At 34.7% G+C, this 21,138-nt stretch overlaps 1 protein-coding gene across 1 annotated transcript; it reads left to right on the forward strand.

Annotated features, from left to right (window-relative positions):
* Window positions 1-3,739: 3,739 nt before the first annotated feature.
* On the forward strand, window positions 3,740-17,820 carry LOC108460299 (probable alpha-mannosidase At5g13980). The gene is made up of 29 exons (XM_017759746.2): window positions 3,740-4,335; window positions 4,435-4,518; window positions 4,719-4,807; window positions 4,943-5,117; window positions 5,221-5,340; window positions 5,535-5,618; window positions 5,703-5,774; window positions 6,352-6,465; window positions 6,601-6,701; window positions 6,782-6,875; window positions 6,968-7,135; window positions 7,225-7,314; window positions 7,464-7,529; window positions 7,616-7,672; window positions 8,184-8,403; window positions 8,529-8,668; window positions 8,901-8,972; window positions 9,123-9,179; window positions 9,262-9,333; window positions 9,608-9,655; window positions 9,847-9,966; window positions 10,257-10,322; window positions 10,432-10,544; window positions 10,739-10,823; window positions 11,145-11,255; window positions 11,343-11,438; window positions 11,626-11,673; window positions 17,248-17,316; window positions 17,426-17,820. Exons 1-29 carry the CDS (start codon window positions 4,138-4,140, stop codon window positions 17,672-17,674), a joined length of 3,078 nt encoding a protein of 1,025 aa, XP_017615235.1. The 5' UTR covers window positions 3,740-4,137; the 3' UTR covers window positions 17,675-17,820.
* The last annotated feature ends 3,318 nt before the right edge of the window (window positions 17,821-21,138 follow it).

Raw genomic sequence — 21,138 nt, forward strand, 5'->3', positions numbered from 1 at the left:
CTCTCTTCTCATGCAACTGAAGGCTAAAGAGTCGCATTGTCCAAAGCTTGAAGAAGAACCAAATGGTCGCTGATCTTGACAACCAAAGCACACCAAAAAAAAAATTAAAAATCACACTAGTGTTGACGGAGATAAAGCTAACACTAAAAATTTTTTCCCTGCCACGGGTACCGGCACAAAAAAAATGACACCTAATAAAAAAATACTTTTTTTTAATTGAGAAATGCCCATATTTAAAAAAAAAGATATAAAAATACATACAGGTGCCAATCATTATAATACCGATACCAAAACAAATATTTTTTAAAATCTCTATACAATCAACAGCTAATGATTAGGAAATGATTAATTTAGGTGCCAATTATGAGATGCTGACACTGCTTGATGCTATTCATTTTAAGTAATTTTCGTCATTATTTTTAAAGTTGGATCATTTTTATAAATATTTATTTTTTTGAGTTAATTGGGTAAAAGGTTTGGAGCTATTAATCCTGCCTGCCAAGCTGGTTGTGGTCCAATGGAGATCCCAACTTTCCTTACTGCAGGTGCAAATGCAAATGTTTGGTGGTCGAAAAAGAGATATTTTATTTTTTGAAATAAAATATGTTGTTTGTATTATAATTAAAGAGAGTGGTTTTGATATTCAACTATGTATGAGATTAGATTAGGTGGTAGTATAATTTGTGTAGTATTTTTATATAGTGGTTGGTAGGAGATAGCAAAAGCTGAAAAGGTAAAGTTAAGGGGAGATGAAAAAGTAGCTTCTTTCCCTTCTTTTTCTTTTAAGCCATAGTCATGGATGGGGTAAATATATAATCATCCAACAAAATATACTCCGCTCAGTGCAATGATTTGGCATAAATGATTGTTAATCCTATGTAAATTGTATATTTTGATATAAATAAAAGATTAAATTTAATTGAATAAAAAATAAAAATAAGTATATTAAGTATACAATTTCTACAATATTTATATTAATATAAATAATTTAATTACAATTCAATAATAATTAATTTTTAATAAAAAATATAATAATTATCATAAGATAAAATAAATTTATATCAATTCAAATCTAATTGAATTTTTACTATTCGAAAACATTTCCAAAATAGAACCCAATTTTTAAAAGCTTAGAATTTTTTTCACATTTCTCGACACTCTTAAAAATGTTTCATTTATCTTGGATAAAGTCATTGATTTTGCTTATTTTTGTTCGGATCTCTTCTTTTATCCCTTTTTTTATACATTAAATAAATAATTTATTTATAAGTCTAATTCACCTTATTTACATGTTTTATTCTTTGTTTTTGCTTCAATAAGTGTGGAGTTTGCTTGGAAATGTTTTTGGTTGAAAAGAAAACTCTCTATTTTAATCAATTATGATGAGTTTGGTGAAAAATATTTAAGAATTTTTTCTTCTTACTATTTATTATATTATTATGTCATTTATTTTAAATTTCTTGAGGTTTTGTGAAGTCCTAATTTGTTAATATCGGATTTTAAATACCACAATATTCATATAATCATTTTTTTATAAAATTTAAATATTAAAATTACTAAAATATATATCCAAAAATAAAATAGAAGAAAATGACATTTGAATTCATTTGAATCTAGACATCCATCTGTCTAGATATAATTTATAATTTTGTGTTAAAATGCAAATTTTCCATCATACTATAGGTGAGTATTGAAATTTTCCACTATACTTTGTTATCATTGATATTTGCCATTATATTTTGAAATTATGAGTAAATTTTCTATTCAACTCTTATGTGATTAAATTTTACCACTAAATTTTGAATTTTACTAAATTTTGCCCTCAAATTTGATTTTTTAAAATTAAATTTTACCACTCAATATTAATTTTGATGATTTGAAAACATAATTTGATAAGAAAAATTCTTTCAAATATTTTATTTTAATAGTTGAAAATAATTTAATTTATAAATATTAAAAATTAGTATTAGATTTTTTATTTAATGAAATAAAATACATATATTGTAAAATAAAAAATTATTTTTATAAAATAATATTTTATTTTCCTAAAAATAATATTTTTAATTTTAATATTATATTAATTAACTTATAATTTTAAATATTAAAATAAAATGTAAAAAATAATTTTATTAAATTTTGTATTCAAATTGTTTTAAATTAAAATTAAAAAGCAAAATTTAATAAAAAATTAAATTTAGTACTTGCTACGTGTCATAATATTAGGCTAACATGTGTCGATATATTATTGCATGGCTATACCACATCATCACATTCTAATAAAGTTACAAGATAATTATCAAAATATGTGAGACTCTAAGTTCATATACCGGTTAAGCCTAAAAAATTAGGTACCGATTAAATACATAAGCGATGAAATTTAGAGGCAACGTATATATTATCTCTGGAAAAATATATATTCATAAAATTACTAAATATTAAATAAAAATCATTATGTACAAATATAAACTAACTCAAGTTAATTATTTATAAATATGTATAAATTTGAACAAAGTTTAAAATCAAATGTTTTAAACCATATTAAACCTTAAGGATTATATATATAATATTGTAACTACATATGAACTTGTTGCAACTCAACCCTCACTCGTAAAAACAATATTCATTCTATTCATAAATCTCAACCCTCACTCATAAAAACAATATTCATTCTATTCATAAATTAGAGGTATTCATGAGTTAAGTTTAAATATAATATTAATATATTTTATATTGTCCGAGTTCACCAGACTTAAAATATGGGTCTATAATTTTGTCAAAACTTGTTATATTTATAGATGACTAACATAAACCCATTTTAAGAATGTTCATATTAATTTTTATTTTTTAAAAATATATATTATTTTTAATTTAATATTTAATAATTTTATTTTTTCATATATTAAAACTTTCTATAGGTTAAATTATGTTACTAGTCCTTATACTATGCATAAATTATGGATTTAGTTCCTATATATTAATTTAATCAAAATTAGTCCTTGTACTTTTTAAATTGGTTAGTTTTAGTCCATATGCTATTCAAATTTTGAAATTTTAGTCCCGATCCAAATGGTAGCAGTTAAGATCGGTTGGTTAAATTACACTATTAATCTTCTACTATGTATGAAATTGTAAATTTAATTTATATTATTCAATTGGATCATTCTTAATCCCTTTTCGAATTTGGAAATTTCAATATTGATGCAACGATAGTAGTTAAAGCCATTAACCGACTTTTTGTGAGTAAAATGTGAAAATAACAAGTTGACATGACATCATACATGTGGTAATATATTTACCATGTCAAAATTTGAAAATAATAAAACTTAATAAATTTAACAACTATAATCGATTACAATTTCAAAATTAAAAAAATAAAAGGACTAAAAATAACAAAAATTAAAGTATAAGGATTGAATTCACAAATTACACATAAGAGAGGGGACTAATAATAGAATTTAACCTTTTATATATAGACAATTTAATAATTTTAATGTCTATATTAAAATATTATATATTATAATACTAAATTAAAAAACGAGGCGGATTGAATTAATAGACCAGCAGCGCACTGCAACAAAAGTCTTTACAAATTTAAAATACTTATTTTAATATTTTAATTTAACAATTACCTTTTTTAAATAATATTTTCTCGAACTCAGGTTGAATAGAATTAAAATTCAATTGATAAAATTTAAATATTAAATAACATAAATTACCTTATTTTAAAAATAGTTTTGGATAAGGAAGAAGTTGAAAGAAGCAGGATGGTAGTATTATCATAATAATACTAAATACCTACACTACAACTGGTATTGGTATTCATCAAGAGAAGTCAATACCAAAAAAGAAAGTGAAGAATGGCAGTTGTCGCTGTTCCATCTACTGCAGAAATGTTTGGATGAGTGTTTCCTTGCTTGACTTGCTCCTCCCTTATCTGTTAAGCAGAGTCTCGTAAACGTTTTTTACTGAAAACCTTTGCTGTCCTTTTCGTTTATGACGTCTAAAGCTACAGTAATCTGTTGCTTGAAGCCAAAAACTTGTTTCCATTTTCCCTTTCCAACTCAAACCAACACCTTAAAACTGCTTAAATCTCCAACACCCACACCCACACCCACACTCTAAACTAAACTGCCAAGTATGCGTACCGTTGAGTTGATCGGCGTGGTGCTATTTTTGGGGGTTTTATGTTCTGAATCGAAATACATGGTTTATAACACTTCAGCTGGAATAGATGCTGGGAAAATCAATGTTCATTTGGTTCCTCACACCCATGATGATGTTGGTTGGTTAAAAACCGTTGATCAGTATTATGTTGGCTCTAACAATTCCATCCAGGTGCCCCCTTTCTCCTTCCACTCTCTATTTCTACGATTCTATCTTAAATTTTCTTTTTATTTTTTTCTCTTTCTGTTTCTGTGGGGTTTCCGCCACTAGGGAGCTTGTGTGCAGAATGTGTTGGATTCTTTAGTGCCGGCACTGTTAGCTGACAAAAATCGCAAGTTCATTTATGTTGAGCAGGCAAGAAATCTCGAATTTTGACTGTCTTTAGTATAAATTTTTCCTTGAAGCTTAACCTCCATTTTTCGCATTCCTTGTCTAAAACGCTGCATTAAACGTATTTTAAGGTTATGCTGCTCGACTGTACTGGCAAGAGATATGTGGTTGTCATGTGTCATATGTCGTGTTTGCGTTGTAATTGTCTTAATTGATTCATGCAGGCATTTTTTCAGCGATGGTGGAATGATCAGAGTGAGCTAACTCAGAGTATAGTCAAGAAACTTGTCAACTCGGGTCAACTGGAGTTCATGTAATTCGTGACATAAATAAACCCTTTTCCAAACATCCATGGTTGCAACTATGTTGCATGTTTAAAAACTATTCTTTTCTGTCATATCCCGACGAGTTTGTACTTCCACTCATTCTCTTCCTCTGCTTCTGCCAGAAACGGAGGCATGTGCATGCATGATGAGGCAGTACCACATTACATAGACATGATTGATCAAACAACTCTTGGACATCGATTCCTAAAAGAGGAGTTTGGTGTCACTCCAAGAATTGGATGGCAAATTGATCCTTTTGGACATTCTGCAGTACAGGCTTACTTATTGGGTGCGGAGGTAAGTCTATCTGTAACTACTGCTGCTAGCTTTCTTCTTCAGTTATTGTTACTCACTTTTCAAGCAGCATTGTTTAGATAGAATTATGTTTCTATGTTTGAAGGTGGGATTCGACTCATTTTTCTTTGGCCGCATAGACTACCAAGACAGGATTAAGCGAAAAAAAGAGAAGAGTCTCGAAGTAATTTGGCGGGGTTCTAAGAGCCTGGGCTCATCTGCTCAGGTGAACAGCTTGTTTGTTTTGCTTGTATTTGGTGTATGCATGATTAGCTTTTGATATGACATTTTGTACTTCAACTTCATGATTATAGTGTTGCATTTACTGATTTATTGACCTTTCAAATTGTGGCTGCGGATGTATATCAACATTCCATTATTCTTCAGTTATTATTTTACTTGAACTTATTTGCGTTGCAGATTTTTGCAGGAGCATTCCCAGAAAATTATGAACCTCCACCAGGTTTCTACTTTGAAGTTAATGCTGATTCCCCTGTTGTTCAAGTAAGCTCAATCTTATTTGTTTAGTCAGTCTGTTGACTCGAGTATGTAATTGGTTCTAGTTAAATATGGTTGCCTCTGTTGCAGGATAATGTCAATTTGTTTGATTACAATGTCCAAGACAGAGTGAATGACTTTGTTGCCGCGGCAATAGCACAGGTAAATGAAGTTAAATTGCAATGTTAGGAATTTTCTATCTTGGTTTCCTTCCCATCTCTTTGTGGAATTTTGGTACTTTATGGAACTCTCTTAAGGTTTTTGCTTTTGCTTCTTGTGTTATTTGGTCTTAATATTTATGGATATCTTTTTTCTTACTAAAATTTTTCCTTTTTCTTTATTCCTCTTTATTAAATATTTTAATGTTGAAATAATAGGTCTAGATTATGAGGTGGCAAGTACCTGTTTTAGCAAAGTTCCCGCATTATGTATAATCTTCAATATTATCATTATGAGTAATAAGTTCAACCTTACTTAGAAGAAGTACCTACCCAAGTATTTGGCTGGACCATTTGTTTTGTTCAATGGAAAGGCTTGTTTCCGCTATAAGAAAGAAGTATCCTGATACTTATCCATTTAAAACAAAACAGTATTTAATAAAACCTTCCCGATTTACTAGTCTGCCACAGAAAGATTGGTGTGTTCTGAATATATTTGGAAACTATGTTGTCTTTTTACTTCAAGAATTCTATCTTCGATTTTTTTGTCCATATCGGTCCTGAAAACGTTTTATTGGCAGGCAAACATAACTAGAACAAATCACATAATGTGGACCATGGGAACAGATTTTAGGTATCAGTATGCATACACTTGGTACCGGAACATGGACAAGCTTATTCATTATGTGAATAAGGTGAGCATCTCTAGTTTCTTTTATTTCTCTGGTGACATTTTTAGCATACTTTACCTGGTTTGTTTTTATCCTCTCTGGGTGTCATATTATTAATCCAAACATTGGTTTTAACTGGTTTTGAATGACAACTTGCAGGATGGACGCGTCAATGCTCTCTATTCTACTCCATCCATATATACTGATGCCAAATATGCTACAAGTAAATCTTGGCCTCTCAAAATTGAGGACTACTTTCCGTGAGTTCATTTCTTGAGAATCTCTAAATCTTGGTTCTCACACTTTGTATTTTCTAAGAAGTTAGTGTACTTCTTACCAGTTACGCAGATCGTGCAAATGCTTACTGGACAGGATACTTTACAAGTAGACCAGCTTTAAAATTCTATGTTAGAAAAATGAGTGGCTACTATCTGGTACTGTTCTTTGTCCATTTTAATGTGATATAGTTGGTTCAATAATCTTTTTCATTAACGTATACAGTTCATATTTGTGAATATTTAATCAGGCAGCAAGGCAACTTGAATTTTTCAAAGGGAGGAATGATTCAGGGCCAAATACGGACTCACTGGCAGATGCTATGGCTATTGCTCAACATCATGATGCTGTTACAGGTACCGAGAAGCAGCATGTGGCCAATGATTATGCAAAAAGGCTATCAATAGGCTACACAGAGGTGCGGATTTGATTCTTATAATTTTCTTGGATACTCATTTCTTTTCACTTTGGTCTAAAGTTGTATACTTGTTTGTTATCTTTGTAAAGGCTGAGAAGGTTGTTGCATCTTCACTTGCTTGCTTAACTGATTCGATGTCATCCTTTGGATGTGGTGACCCAACCACCAATTTCCAGCAGGTAATAAGTCATGACTGATGAATTTTAGTTTCACGTGTAATACAGTTGATTTTCAAACTAATCATGATTGAAATTTAGCTAAGTGGCTTACATGTGAGATGTGTCTTCTTAGATGTGTCTTCTTATCCACCTCTTTGATCTTTTCCCAGTGTCCACTTCTGAATATCACTTACTGTCCTGCATCAGAAACTGACCTGTCTCATGGGAAGAACTTGGTAAGAAGGAATTTTTCATGTTGTCTGTTGTTTGACCTCATAAATAATTCTTAGATAAATGAATTTTTAGTTCTTTTCATTGACAGATTGTTTTGGTCTACAATTCTTTGGGATGGAAAAGAGAGGATGTAATACGTTTTCCTGTGAGTACATCCATTTCTCTTTTCCTTGAACTCCATTTTCTTCTCCTCAAATTAAGGAGCTCGTAGCGTAATATTATTGGCTATTTGTGAAACTTTGTTTTCAGAGATTACTTAAATGATATTGCTTCAATCCTTTATTTTTCCTGGAGTACCTTTGTTGGACATATTGAAGTGGACATGGTTGTGATTGTAAGAAAAAACCTTATAACAATTAGATATATCTATGATGGACATGGTCATGAGGATAAGGAAAAAACTCACAAAAATTGAGCATCTCCATGATGGACATTTATGCATATCCAACATTCATCTTTGAACAGCATTGCTTCAAAGGTAGGTAATTATATGTCTAAAATCATTCTCTAATATTGCAGCCTGAGTTGTTCTTTGGTGTGCATCTTATTTAGTTAGGTAATCAAAGTTGACCACGGAAAATGTTAGTGAGATCTACATTCGTCTATCAGGCTGTGTTGATGCTAGGAATCACATATGTTTATCTGGTTTGTTGTAGGTTGTTAATGAAGATGTTACTGTTCATGATTCCGAGGGGAGAAAAATTGAATCACAGCTTGTTCCAATAGTTGATGCCTATGTGGACCTAAGGAAGTATTATGCTAGGGCATATTTAGGTAGCAGCCCAGATGATGTACCTAAGTATTGGATTGCATTTACGGTATCTGTACCACCTCTTGGCTTCAGCACTTACACCATCTCTGCCTCTAAAAAGCCAGGTTTACTCATGTAGCTGCTCTACTTATTAAAAATTCTGTTATATAGTTTGACAAGTATGGATTCTATTTCTTTGATTATCAAATGCAAATAAATTGTTGCAGTCTGTTGCTGTGTCTGATTTCAGGAGCTGGATCAACCAAATCATCTATATACAAATTTCAGAAGGGTGAGAAACCAGCTATTGAAGTTGGTGAAGGAAATTTAACGCTTACTATTTCAGCTCCTTCAGGGAAGATCATAAATTATGTCAACAACAGAAACTTGGTGGGTAATACATAATTAATGTTGCTTATTTGATGCTTTATCTTCCTTGAAGCATATCTTTATGTTGGTGTCGTTTCAACTGTGATTACAAATGAATATAAAAGGTTGTTTCAATTGTCACATCAGTATTGCTGTTTTTGTATGGTGCTTCCTTGCTTTTCTGCAATGGCAGGAGGTGAGAGATATGAGGCTAAAAATCCGTGTGGCTAATGCTTGATTGAAACTTTTGAAGGTTGAGGAATCAGTGGAACAATCATTTAGCTATTACACTGGATATAATGGAGTTAACGACAAAGCACCCCAGGTATCGATATGTAACATTGAAGTTCCTCATGCATTACAAACTAGCATTCTATGTTCTCTTATTGCACTGTTGCCTGCTTGGCAATTAAGTAAAACACTAGGTATCTCTTTGTTGGTTGTTCTCATATAAAAATTTTGGTATTTTTACAAGAACTCTGGGGCATATGTCTTCCGTCCAAATGGCACATACCACATAAAAGCTGAACAGGTCTGTGGTTTTATTCAAAGAAGTTTTTGTTCAAACACATAATTACCTTATCTATAAACTAATACTTCTTGTTGAGTCTCAGGCCTCATTGACTGTTATTCAAGGACCATTGATAAATGAGGTGCATCAGCAGATCAATCCGTGGATATTTCAGGTGTCTTGCCTTGTCTGATGCTTATTTTTTGTTGGTGTAATTTCTTTCCCCTTTAGAATTCTGTTTTCTCCTGAACTAATATTAGATAAAATGTGGCTAAGTAATGCTTTATGCTGGTGGATGAAACTAACTGAATCATGAAGAGTTAGAAGTAGAGCTCTTTCACAATTTTATGATGCTTTCTTCCAATCTAAACAGATATCCTATTCTCGCAGTTTCAGATCTCTTATCTATCTTAGAGAATGTAGCTTTCTTACTGGCATATGTTTTGCAGACTACTAGACTTTACAAGGAGAAGGAGCATGTTGAAGTTGAGTTCATTGTAAGTTTACCAAATGGCCTGCTCAGCTTTGTGGCTTTATAAATGTCTTGAGTATTTGACGCTTAGTGATCATTTTTCTTTTTTACTGTCATTTATTTGTTTCTGTATGCATTTTACTTTTATTGTCACTATCTTATAACAAAAAAAACATGCATGTTGGATTGTATGCATTAATCGTGTCTGAATCTCAGGTTGGGCCTGTGCCAATTCATGATGGATTTGGAAAAGAAGTAGCAACTCAGATAACAACTTCTCTGGAAAACAGCAAAACATTCTACACTGATTCTAATGGACGTGATTTTATTAAACGGGTATGTTGATTGCATGCTGCAGTGTTAAGCCTTAAACGTTATTGTTTGAATACCATCTTGAGACACAGAATGGTTGTTAGCCTCAAACTTTAGTCCAGATTTGGGCTATGCCTTCATGTTCCAAGATAGATTATGAAAGAATTATCTTATAGTAAGTTATTTGTGTTAATCTAGAATGCAAAGAAACACTTCTTTAAGTTTGCGCTTGTTAACTACTTATTTTTAGCAGTAACAAACTATGGAATTTTAATTCCCCTTCACTCCACCCCATCTTTATTTTTCTTTTGCAGATTCGTGATTTTAGGACAGACTGGGACCTGGAAGTAAACCAACCAGTTGCTGGAAATTATTACCCAGTATGTTCTTTCCATCAGTAACTTTGTTCCAAAAGATAAGTTTATACTTTTAGAGAATTTCTGTTAATGAGAGACTCTATTTTGACATATAGCATTCTTACCCATGCAGATTAATTTAGGAATTTACATTCGTGATAGTAAGAAAGAATTTTCAGTCCTGGTAGATCGATCTCTAGGAGGATCTAGCATAGTGGATGGTCAAATAGAGTTGATGCTCCACAGGTTTGCTTTCATCTGTCCTTTACTTGGTTTTCAGTTACTCTTATATTACCTTGACCATAGCACTTGGTGGATATTGAAAATTCCCAAAGGCAATACGTAAAAGGTGTGGGTTTCTATGGCATGGCCAAGTGTATAATACTTGCATACCTGATAGTTGGTGAGAATTATGATTTTGGATTTCTATTGCCACGTAGGAGGCTGCTCCTTGATGACTCTAGAGGTGTTGATGAGGCTCTAAATGAAACAGTCTGCGTTCTTGATGATTGCAGAGGACTAGCTGTAAGTAAAAATTATCCAGATCCTGTTTGTGGTAATTGACATTTTCCTTTATCAGTTTGGCTCTAACTTGTCTCTTAAGACTCCTGGTTGATGATGGTTTGCATGATTCTCAAGAGGTTGTTGACAAATAGTTGAAATGAAGTTAGTTTCACTTATTGCCGATAACCATGGTTTTTAATCTAGGGGTTAATAACTTGTTCATATGTATAAAATGACTTCAACTTTTGCTTTAACATCTTCAAGTGTAGTTTTGTCTACAAATTGTGCTTTTATTCTCCTAATAATCAGAGCCTGCTTTTTGTTTCACCAAAACACATCCAGGTCCAAGGAAAATATTATTACAGAATTGACCCACTTGGAGAGGGTGCTAAGTGGCGTCGTTCTTTTGGCCAAGAGATATACTCACCCCTCCTCTTAGCATTTGCAGAAGAGGTTGCTTTCTTTTTCCTTTATTTCTGTTTTTCCACATTTATTCTAGTCATGGAGATTTGTTTCTAACTAGCCAATTTGTCTTGGCAGGATGGAGAGAACTGGATGAGTTCTCACACACCCACATTTTCTGCAATTGATGCCTCCTATAGTTTACCTGATAATGTTGCACTTATAACTCTTCAGGTAGATGGTATTTTTATGGACGGGAAAAGCGAAATGCACAATTATCGATTATTTTGTTATACTTGCATTATATTGAGTTTAAGGCAAAGGAGCATTCTGCAAAAGTCTATAGTAGTGTGGTAAATTATGACATGCAAGTTTCTTTCATTCCCCTTTCCTTTCTAACTTATATTCCTGTTCTATACAGGAGCTTGATGATGGAAAAGTCCTCCTTAGGTTGGCACATTTATACGAGGTTAGCCTTTTACTCTTCACTTAATTCCATCTTGTACATGCTTTGAGAAAACTTTTACCCTTAAATCTCAAAGGAAATAGGAATGTGTTATGCGCCTTGGCGTAGGATCTAGTCACAGGTCTAGACGAGAAAAAATTCTTGCTTCGACCTATAGTTACTCAAAAGGCAGATTCATCATTGACTGAACCCCCTTCCCAAACTAATGTTTGTGATAAAAATAAACTGCTTACTTTATTTCATATTGGCAGCCTTTAAAGTCCTAATCTAATTCCTAATTTAAAGTCCTAGTAGAATTCCTAATTTAAAGTTCTAATAGAATTCCTAATTTAAAGTTTATAAAAAACCTAGTAAAACTAAGACTCCTAAAGAAATTAAATAAATGTAAAACTCTAATTCCTATTCCTTTTTTGATATTGTTTTCCAATGAAAACATCTATATCATTACTCCCCCTCTCGGAGTTGAGCTTGTCCTCAAGCCCAAATTCAGGATAAGCTGCTCGAAAACTATCAATTGGTTCCCAAGTGGCATCTTCTTCATGACATCCTGCCCATTGCACTAATAGTTCCCATTAACTTCAATTAAGCCTGGTATTAATAATAGCTTGTGGAGTAGGCAAGGCCTTGCCATCATATACTAAGGGCAAGTCTCCTACCGCATCTGGTTGAGGTCCCTTGTATTCTTTGAGGAAAGAAACATGGAATACATCATGTATTCTGCTGCTTGTAGGTAATTCAAGCTGATAGGCCACTGTTCCTATTTTGTTTAAGACCTTAAAAGAACTAAAATATTTTGGCAACAACTTGTGATGCTTCAGTTTAGTTATCATCAATTGTCGATATTGTTGAAGCCGTAACCAAACCCAATCCTCGACTTTGAAGTTCAACTTTCTGTGCCCCAAATCATAAGTGTTCTTCATTCGTTGCTGAGCTTGCAAGAGTCTATCCCGAGCATTTTGTAAAAGTGCATCACTATCTTGTAGAGCCTTATCCACAGCTTCAATCCTTGTAGAACCAGCTGAATAGGAGAGAAGTCGAGGTGGATCCCTACCGTATACTAATTGGAAAGGGGTGGCCCTTAGGGCAGTGAGATATGAGGTGTTGTAGCAATACTCAACCCATGGAACCCAATCGACCCACTGTCGTGGACGATCACTAGAGAGGCATCGTAACATTTCTATTGTTCGGTTAACTACCTCTGTCTGACCATCAGATTGGGGAAGGTATGCTAAAGAAAAAGCGAGCTTAGAATCACTTTGACAAAATAATTCCTTCCAAAACAGGTTGAGGAAAATTTTATCACTGTCCGAAACTATGGATTCTGGCAAGCCATGAAGTCGGAATACCTCTGCAAAGAAGACAGTAGCAACAGATATAGTAGTAAACGGATGGGACAAGGGTAAAAAATGAGCGTACTTCGATAGTTTGTCCACAACTACAATAAGTACCAATTTCCTTTTTACTTTGGGTAGACCTTCCACATTTCAGAGTTTGATGAATGATATTTTTCGCCCTTACTTGCGTAAGTTTGTTTTATTCTTCTTTGATGACATATTAATTTATAGCAAAACATGGACTGAACATATGTATCATGTAAGATTAGTTTTTGAACTCTTGTGGGACAATATGTTGTTCTTAAAGAAATCCAAGTGTTTCTTTGGAGTCTCTCAGGTAACCTACCTCAGTCATGTCATCTATGGTGAAGGAGTCGAGGTTGATCACACTAAAATTAAAGATGTCACCAATTGGCCAACTCCTAAAACTACCAAGGCTCTACGAGGCTTTCTTGGGCTGGCAGGATAATTCATTAAGAATTATGGACAAGTGGCTGAACCCTTAACATCTCTTCTAAAGAAACTTAACATCTCTTTTAAAGAAAAATGCTTTCAACTAGACTAAGGAAGCTGATGTTGCTTTCACCCAATTAAAAACTTCTCTTTTAGTAGCCCCAGTCTTGCAATTACCCAACTTTGAGGAGGAATTTGTGGTAGAATGTGATGCTTCAGACGGCGGATTTGGATCCGTACTGCAACAAAAGGGACACCCCATTGCCTTTTTCAGTTGCAAGATTGCAGATCGACACCTTAAGTTGGCTGCCTACGAGTGTGAATTAATTGGTTTGGCAAAGGCAGTGACTCATTGGCAGCCATATCTTTGGGGAAGGAACTTCCTCATCCGTACTGATCACTTCAGTCTTAAGTACTTGTTAGACCAACGACTTACGACATCCCCACAACAACATTGGATCAGCAAGCTAATAGGGTTTGATTTCCGAGTAGAATATAAAGCAGGAAAGTTGAATAGAGCTGCAGATGCTTTATCTAGAAAAGACGAAGACTTACCACACCTCATGACTATTTCATTCCCTCAAGTTGAAATTCTTAAAGCCATCAAACAAGAAATAAAAGCTTCCCCAGAATTATCACAACTCTAGGAAAGCATTCTACAAGGAAAACTGGGGTCCAATTGGGTCGCACAAGATGGGTTGATTGTCTTTAAAGGGAGGTTGTACCTTTTACCTACCTCACCAATTATTCCCACTATTATTTCCTCTATACATGCTATGGCACATGAAGGGGGATTGAAAACATTGCATCGTCTTCGTCAAGATTTTTTTTGGAAAGAAATGAAGCTTGAAAGCTTAGAATTTGTGCAACATTGTTTAGTATGCCAACAACACAAATGGCAAACTTTACAGCTCGAAGGTATGCCAATTGGTGACATCTTTAATTTTAGTGTGATCAACCTCGACTCCTTCACCATAGATGACATGACTGAGGTAGGTTACCTGAGAGACTCCAAAGAAACACTTGGATTTCTTTAAGAACAACATGTTGTCCCACAAGAGTTCAAAAACTAATCTTACATGATACATATGTTCAGTCCATGTTTTGCTATAAATTAATATGTCATCAAAGAAGAATAAAACAAACTTACGCAAGTAAGGGCGAAAAATATCATTCATCAAACTCTGAAATGTGGAAGGGATATTGGTAAGCCCGAATGGCATGACAAGAAATTCAAAGTGTCCATGGTGGGTTTTGAAGGCAGTCTTTTCCACATCTGTAGTTGCCATTCTAATTTGAAAATATCCTGACCGTAAATCCAATTTTATAAAATATTTTTCCCTATGAAGTTCATCCAACAATTCATCCACTACAGGAATCGGACAGTTGTCTTTAATAGTGTAAGTATTAAGCTCTCGATAATCAATGCAAAAACGTCATGACCCGTCATGTTTCTTTACCAAGAATACTGGAGAAGAGAATGGCGATCTACTAGATCGAATGATTCCTTGTTGTAATATTTGATCACACTGCTTCTCAATCTCATCCTTTTGAAAATGTGGATATCGATAAGGCCTGACTACAATTGGTCTCGTTCCTAGTTTAAGAGTTATATGATGGTTACATTTGCGGTTAGGAGGTAACCCAGACGGTTCTTGGAATCAATGCGCAAATTTTACAAGTAGTTTATCCAATACTATATTAGTTAAATACTGTCCTTGTATCAAACTAAGTCGTAGAACTTCCTCTGGGTGCTGGCCTTGCCATAGTATCTTCTTTTTGTTTACTGCAAATTGCATAGTTAAGGAGCTGAAATCCCATAAAATTGGACCAAGGGTACACAACCATTTAACCCCCAAAATCATATCAAACCCTTCTAATGGTATTGTATAAAAATTAGCTTGAAAGTTGTCATTGGCCACAACGAACTGTACTGATTTACAAATGCCTATGCTAGGAACCCGTTCTCCATTTGCCACACATACTTGCAGCCCAGATTTCTTTTGTATTTTCAGTCCTAATCTTGGCACTGGGCCTTCACGTAGAAAGTTATGTGTACTGCCTGAATCAAAGAGAATTAATACTGTTTTTCCTGACACATTTGTCGTTAGTTGCATAATAGATGAATTGCAAGTTCCTCTAATGGCATGTAAAGAAATTTCAAGATCATCTACCTCATCATCTTGCTCATCTTCAATATCTTGTAATTCTATCCAAAATAGCCTTTTACATTTGTGTCCCATGGAGTAAGACTTGTCGCAATTATAACACAATCACTTAGCCCTTCTTTCTGCCATTTCTGCTCGTGTCAATCTCTTGATAAATGGTGTAGAAGAACCTATTTTGCTGTTATTCCCCATTGTTCTCGTTGGTTGCCCTCCTTCCTTTGCAAAGCTCTTAGTTGTTGGAATAATTGAAGTGCGACCAGCGTTTTGGGAAGCTGACCGTTTAGATTGGTTTGAGGTAACATCTTGGAAGAGACTTTTTGTTTATGTTCCAAAGCTCGAGCCATATACATTGCAACTCCAAGGTTTCCTGGTGGTTGCATCTCAATATCAATTCTAGGTTCCTCTGCCAATCTGGCAGTAAAAAGGTTTACTTGTTGTCGAGGTTTAAGATCAGTAGTCCTAGCAAGTAGTGATTGAAATTGGCGTTGATATTCTTCTACCGTCCCAGTTTGTCTCAGGTTTGCAAGTTCCCCCAAGCGGTTATTACTCATAGGTGGCCCAAACCTGACATGACAACACTCTCTAAAGCGCTCCCAATCCAGATTTGTTTCCTTTTCTTTGATTTGATCAAACCACAATTGTGCCTCTTCTAAGAGATGGAATGAAGCTAAGCTGACTTTGTCTTCTTCGTTGTCCGTTGATTGCCAAAAATTTTCGCATATTTTTAACCATCCTAAAGGATCTCCAACACCATCATAAGTGGGAAATTCCATCTTAAGAGTATCGTGGCACCATGCCCCCACCGTCTTGCAAATCTGAATTTCTTTTCTTCACTCAACTGCTGCCATGTTTTTCATTTTTTTTTCTGAATCCCCTTTCGTTGTCTTTTGGACCAAAAGAGATAACATTGCCATCTGCACCTCTAATGCTTGTTGCCTTGTAGCCATTTGTTCCATGAATGCCTCCAGCTTGGCTGTCAAAGTTTTTTGTCACCCATGACAGCTGACTCCGATACTAAGTTGTTATGCGCCTTGGCATAGGATCTAGTCACAGGTCTAGATGAGAAATAATTCTTGTTTCGACCTATGGTTACTCAAAAGGCAGATTCGTCCTTGACTGAACCCCCTTCCCAAACTAATGTTTGTGATAAAAATAAACTGCTTACTTTATTTCATATTGGCAGCCTTTTTATAGGCTGTTAATTACAAAGGGAAAGTCCTAATCTAATTTCTAATTTAAAGTCCGAGTAGAATTCCTAATTTAAAGTCCGAATAGAATTCCTAATTTAAAGTTTATAAAAAACCTAGTAAAGCTAAGACTCCTAAAGAAATTAAATAAATGTAAAACTCTAATTCCTATTCCTTCTTTGATATTGTTTTCCAATGAAAACATCTATATCAGAATGGTTTTCACAATTCAGGAACAAGTGTTACCATGAATTCAGTCGACTTCATATATATTCTTTTAACTATAAATGGTGTTTAAGGACAGCCAGCCAACCCAGCGATGGTGCAGAAGAGCCCCTGGATTAATTTATAGTTGTTTGTTTTCCTTATTTCTTTTCCATAACAAAGTAGGTTTAATTAAATAACCTTCTATACAACATTTATTGGATTACACAGGTTGGAGAGGACAGTGATCTTTCTGTAATGAGTAAAGTGGAACTGAAGAAGCTGTTTCCAGGCAAGAAGGTACAGGCAATGAAGTTTCCAGGCTTAATTGTCTTTTTGTTTATTTATTTTAGAAACCATTTAAATTTGAAGTGGTGGTAATGTCTATAGTGTTGATGCATTTGTTTAGATAGCGAAGGTGAGAGAGTTGAGCTTATCTGCGAATCAAGAAAGAGAAGAAATGGAGAAGAGGAGGCTTGTTTGGAAAGTAGAAGGAGAAACTGAAAATCAAAATGAAAATCCCAAGGTGGTGAGAGGTGCACCAGTTGATCCAAAAAAATTGGAGGTGGATCTTGCTCCGATGGAAATTCGCACCTTTGTCATGGAATTTGAAGTTGATCTGATGTCTACTACTTTCAAGAGAATAGTTGATGCATAAGTGGCTGCCTGCAGTTTGTTTTTACAATTGAGAGATGTAATTTTGTATAGTGTGGAATTTGCAAACTGTTGTGGGCACCGTTAGCTGGGCAGGTGTGTATGGACTAAGCATGTGAGTCTAATAAAGGGTATAAAGTTTGTCTGCAACTTTCATGAATTGCTGCTGCTTTAGAATTAGAATTAGAAGCTTAAGCCAATCTTGTTAGAACCTGAACCTGACAGAAATGGCATCGGAGGGGATGACAGTATTACGTTACTGTCATTTGCTGTTGCAGTACGTGAACCCAATCCCCAAGTCATCAAAACATGGAAAAGTGAACAGAGCTCCTCCTAAACAGCGGTATTTGAGTAATTTTATGACAACTAATCTAATCTTAACGCCTCCTTCCTAACCTTTTTTTTAATACTCTCTTTCAGAACTGATCTACTGATTTTCAGGTTGATTAATTAAATAAATTATTAGAAAATTTTTAAAAAATAAGAGAACCAGTTTAACTATCTATTCAATCGGTTTTTAGTTCCAACCAATACTTCAATCTAACAACGTTGTGTACGGAAGTTGATTCAGCTTCTCTTACAAGTCACTCAATGTGCTTCTTCATATTCAAACTTACCAACTCCAAGAAGAGCTGCTTCAGATTCGAACTTAGGAGGGCAACTCCGGCACCATTATGGATATGATTTGAAAGCTGTAGGTATCAACGGCTGTTTGCCTTTCTAAAATTGGCACCAGAAAGAATGTATAATCATGTACGGAAAATATGGGCCTCTGTTATAACGGTATATACCACTATAATAAATTATTGAAAAAGAAAAGAAATTCTAGTGGTGATTTCATAAATATGTTATGGGGCATTTTACTAAAAAAGCTCTTTTATATCATTATTTATCGAAATAGCCCGACTTTTTGGTTATTTATCGGAAAGGATCATTTTCTCCGAAAGTGTGTCACGTCAGCGCGAAGTTAGGGGACGTGTAAGCAAAATGCTTCCTTGTGGGAGCATTTTGCCCTTTTTTTTAGGGTTAGGATTTTTTATTGGTTTAGGGTTAGGGTTTAGTGATTTAGGATTTTTAGGGTTTAATGTTTTTTAGGGTTTAAGGTTTTAGAGTTTTTTAAGGGAAAAATTAATTAAATTAGAGTTGGGTTAATTAATTAAATTAATTATGAAATTAAAAAAAATCAATTAAATTAGGGTTTAGGGTTTTTAGGGTTTATTAATTAAATTCACTATTAATTACGGAAAAAAGCTCCCACGTTGACGCTCTTTTGCTACAATAGTATCTGAAAAAATAATTTTGAGAAGATGTTTCTGAACAAATAGTGTCAAAAATGCTTCAAAAAGGATGCACTGTCAGCAAAATTACGGAAAAAAGCTCCCACGTGGATGCTCTTTTGCTACAGTAGTATCTAAAAAATAATTTTGAGAAGATGTTTCTGAATAAATAGTGTCAAAAACACTTTAAGAAGGATGCACTGTCAGCAAAATTACGAAAAAAGCTCCTACGTGGACGCTATTTTGCTACAGTAGTATCTGAAAAAGCCTTAGGCTATAAATAAGCCAAATTTCAGTCTCAGGTTGTATAAGTTACAGCAAGAGAAATTGAGGCTAAAGTAAAATAGAAACTGAAGATGAGTGAACATATTAGTGCTGTTATTTACTATGATGGCAAGGTCCGTGACACCGAGAATGGCGTTGTTTTTTTATCGAAGAACACAGCGCGACTGGTTTTTAACCAAAACATAGATTTGACAGAACTTCGTAAAAGAATTAGGCGTAAAATCTTCAGAACGACACCAATGAAATTTTTGTCTATTAAGTATTGATTTTGTACTTCGGTTGATCCCGTGAGATATGACTCATTCGACATCAAAGGTCCTCGTAGCTTGGAGGCAATGGTGCAGACTCATCTTGCTAGTGGATCACCCTATCTTGAGTTACATATACAATTTTTATCGCCAAATGATGTATTTGCGACTTCAACATTTAATGCTATTTGAGAGGAATACACGATCCCTGCCCGACACTCTGTTAGCTAGTGGAAAAACACGGAAGCGCCCGTGTTTGGTAGCAGTATGGAACACACAACTCCTGTACGACACTCCATTGGTGGATGGGACATGCACATCGGTGGGTCGATATTTGATACTGGAAATACATACTGGGGAATGACATCAACTTCTAGTGGTTGGGAATCCACATCGGAGTAGGGACATTATGAAACATCTAGAAGAAGGGATGATGTACTCCCTACGACATCCATCGGCGAGGGGACCTCATTCGTTGCAGATGATGGTGGGTTGGATGATGAGTCCAATGTGGATCCACCTCAAAAGCCCGACCCGATGGTGTAAAAGTTGGTTTATTGTTTGAATCGGAGCCTATTCCAATCATACCTGAAAATGTTGAAGAGGATTCAAATGAAGAAGAAGATCCGCGATTCAGGGCGTATTCGCCTTCAGCCTACATGCATAATGTCGATCTATCTCAAGATGATGCGTTGGAGTTTCCAGATCTACCACACAGAAGGTGTGGTCGTACAAGTTCGTCATTGGATTTGGGTGAAACGAAAGTTGGTAGGGAGTTTTCCAATAATGATAGTTTTCTTGGTGCATTGAAACAACATAGCATCATGAACGGGGTTAACTACAACGTGGTTAAATCCAAATCCGATAAGTTTGAGGCTAAGTGTGCAGTACAAGACAATACATGTTCATGGAAAATCATGGCCTCGTTGAGGAAAAGGACAGGCTTGTGAGAGATAAAAAAGTACAAAGGTCCACATACATGTGTTGGCGGTAAAGTATCACTAGGTATTTAGAGTTTTTGAATAATACTGTTATTACGTAATGTTGCATTAGTTAACATACTTCGTTGACAGGTGTTTCACAAGATCATCCCAAGATGGATTCAGATATGTTAGCTAGCTTAATACTACTGACGGTGAAGGTAGATCCGAAGACTTCAGTGTCGGTCTTAATTGCTAATATTCGTAGCCAATTGAAGTACACGCCCTCTTACCGCAAGGTTTGGATAACTAAGCAGAAGGCGTTGGAAAAGATGTATAGTAGGTGGGACGCTTCAAGTAATGAAGTGTAGCAGTGGGTGTCAGGTGCTGGAGAGATATGTCTCAGGTTGCATAACAGACCTTGAAACGACACATGCATACTACAACGACTGATTGCTCCGTGGATGCCAAGTGTTCAAGCGTCTGCGCTGGAGCTTTAAGCAATGTCGAGACACATTTATATATTGTAAGCCATTGGTACAAATTGACAGTACCTTTATGTATGGTAGATATACCCATCGGCTATTGCTATTTGTGGCACAGGATGACAGTGGGAAAATCATTCCAATTGCGTTTGCCATAACACCGGAGGAGTCAGCTAATGACTGAGATTTCTTTCTTTTTAGGTTAAGGAGGCATGTCTGCCCCCAACTTGATATATGCGTTATATCAGATCGG

The sequence above is a fragment of the Gossypium arboreum genome, chromosome 4, assembly GCF_025698485.1.
Source record: "Gossypium arboreum isolate Shixiya-1 chromosome 4, ASM2569848v2, whole genome shotgun sequence".
Lineage (NCBI taxonomy): Eukaryota > Viridiplantae > Streptophyta > Magnoliopsida > Malvales > Malvaceae > Gossypium > Gossypium arboreum.

Bases quoted from the DNA above. Each gene is read 5' to 3' on its own strand.
- LOC108460299 (XM_017759746.2), top strand. From the start codon at position 4,138: ATGCGTACCGTTGAGTTGATCGGCGTGGTGCTATTTTTGGGGGTTTTA. The intron at 5,619-5,702 runs GTAAGCTCAATC...CCTCTGTTGCAG, and splicing joins CTGATTCCCCTGTTGTTCAA to GATAATGTCAATTTGTTTGA. The intron at 11,674-17,247 runs GTTAGCCTTTTA...TGGATTACACAG, and splicing joins GGTTGGCACATTTATACGAG to GTTGGAGAGGACAGTGATCT.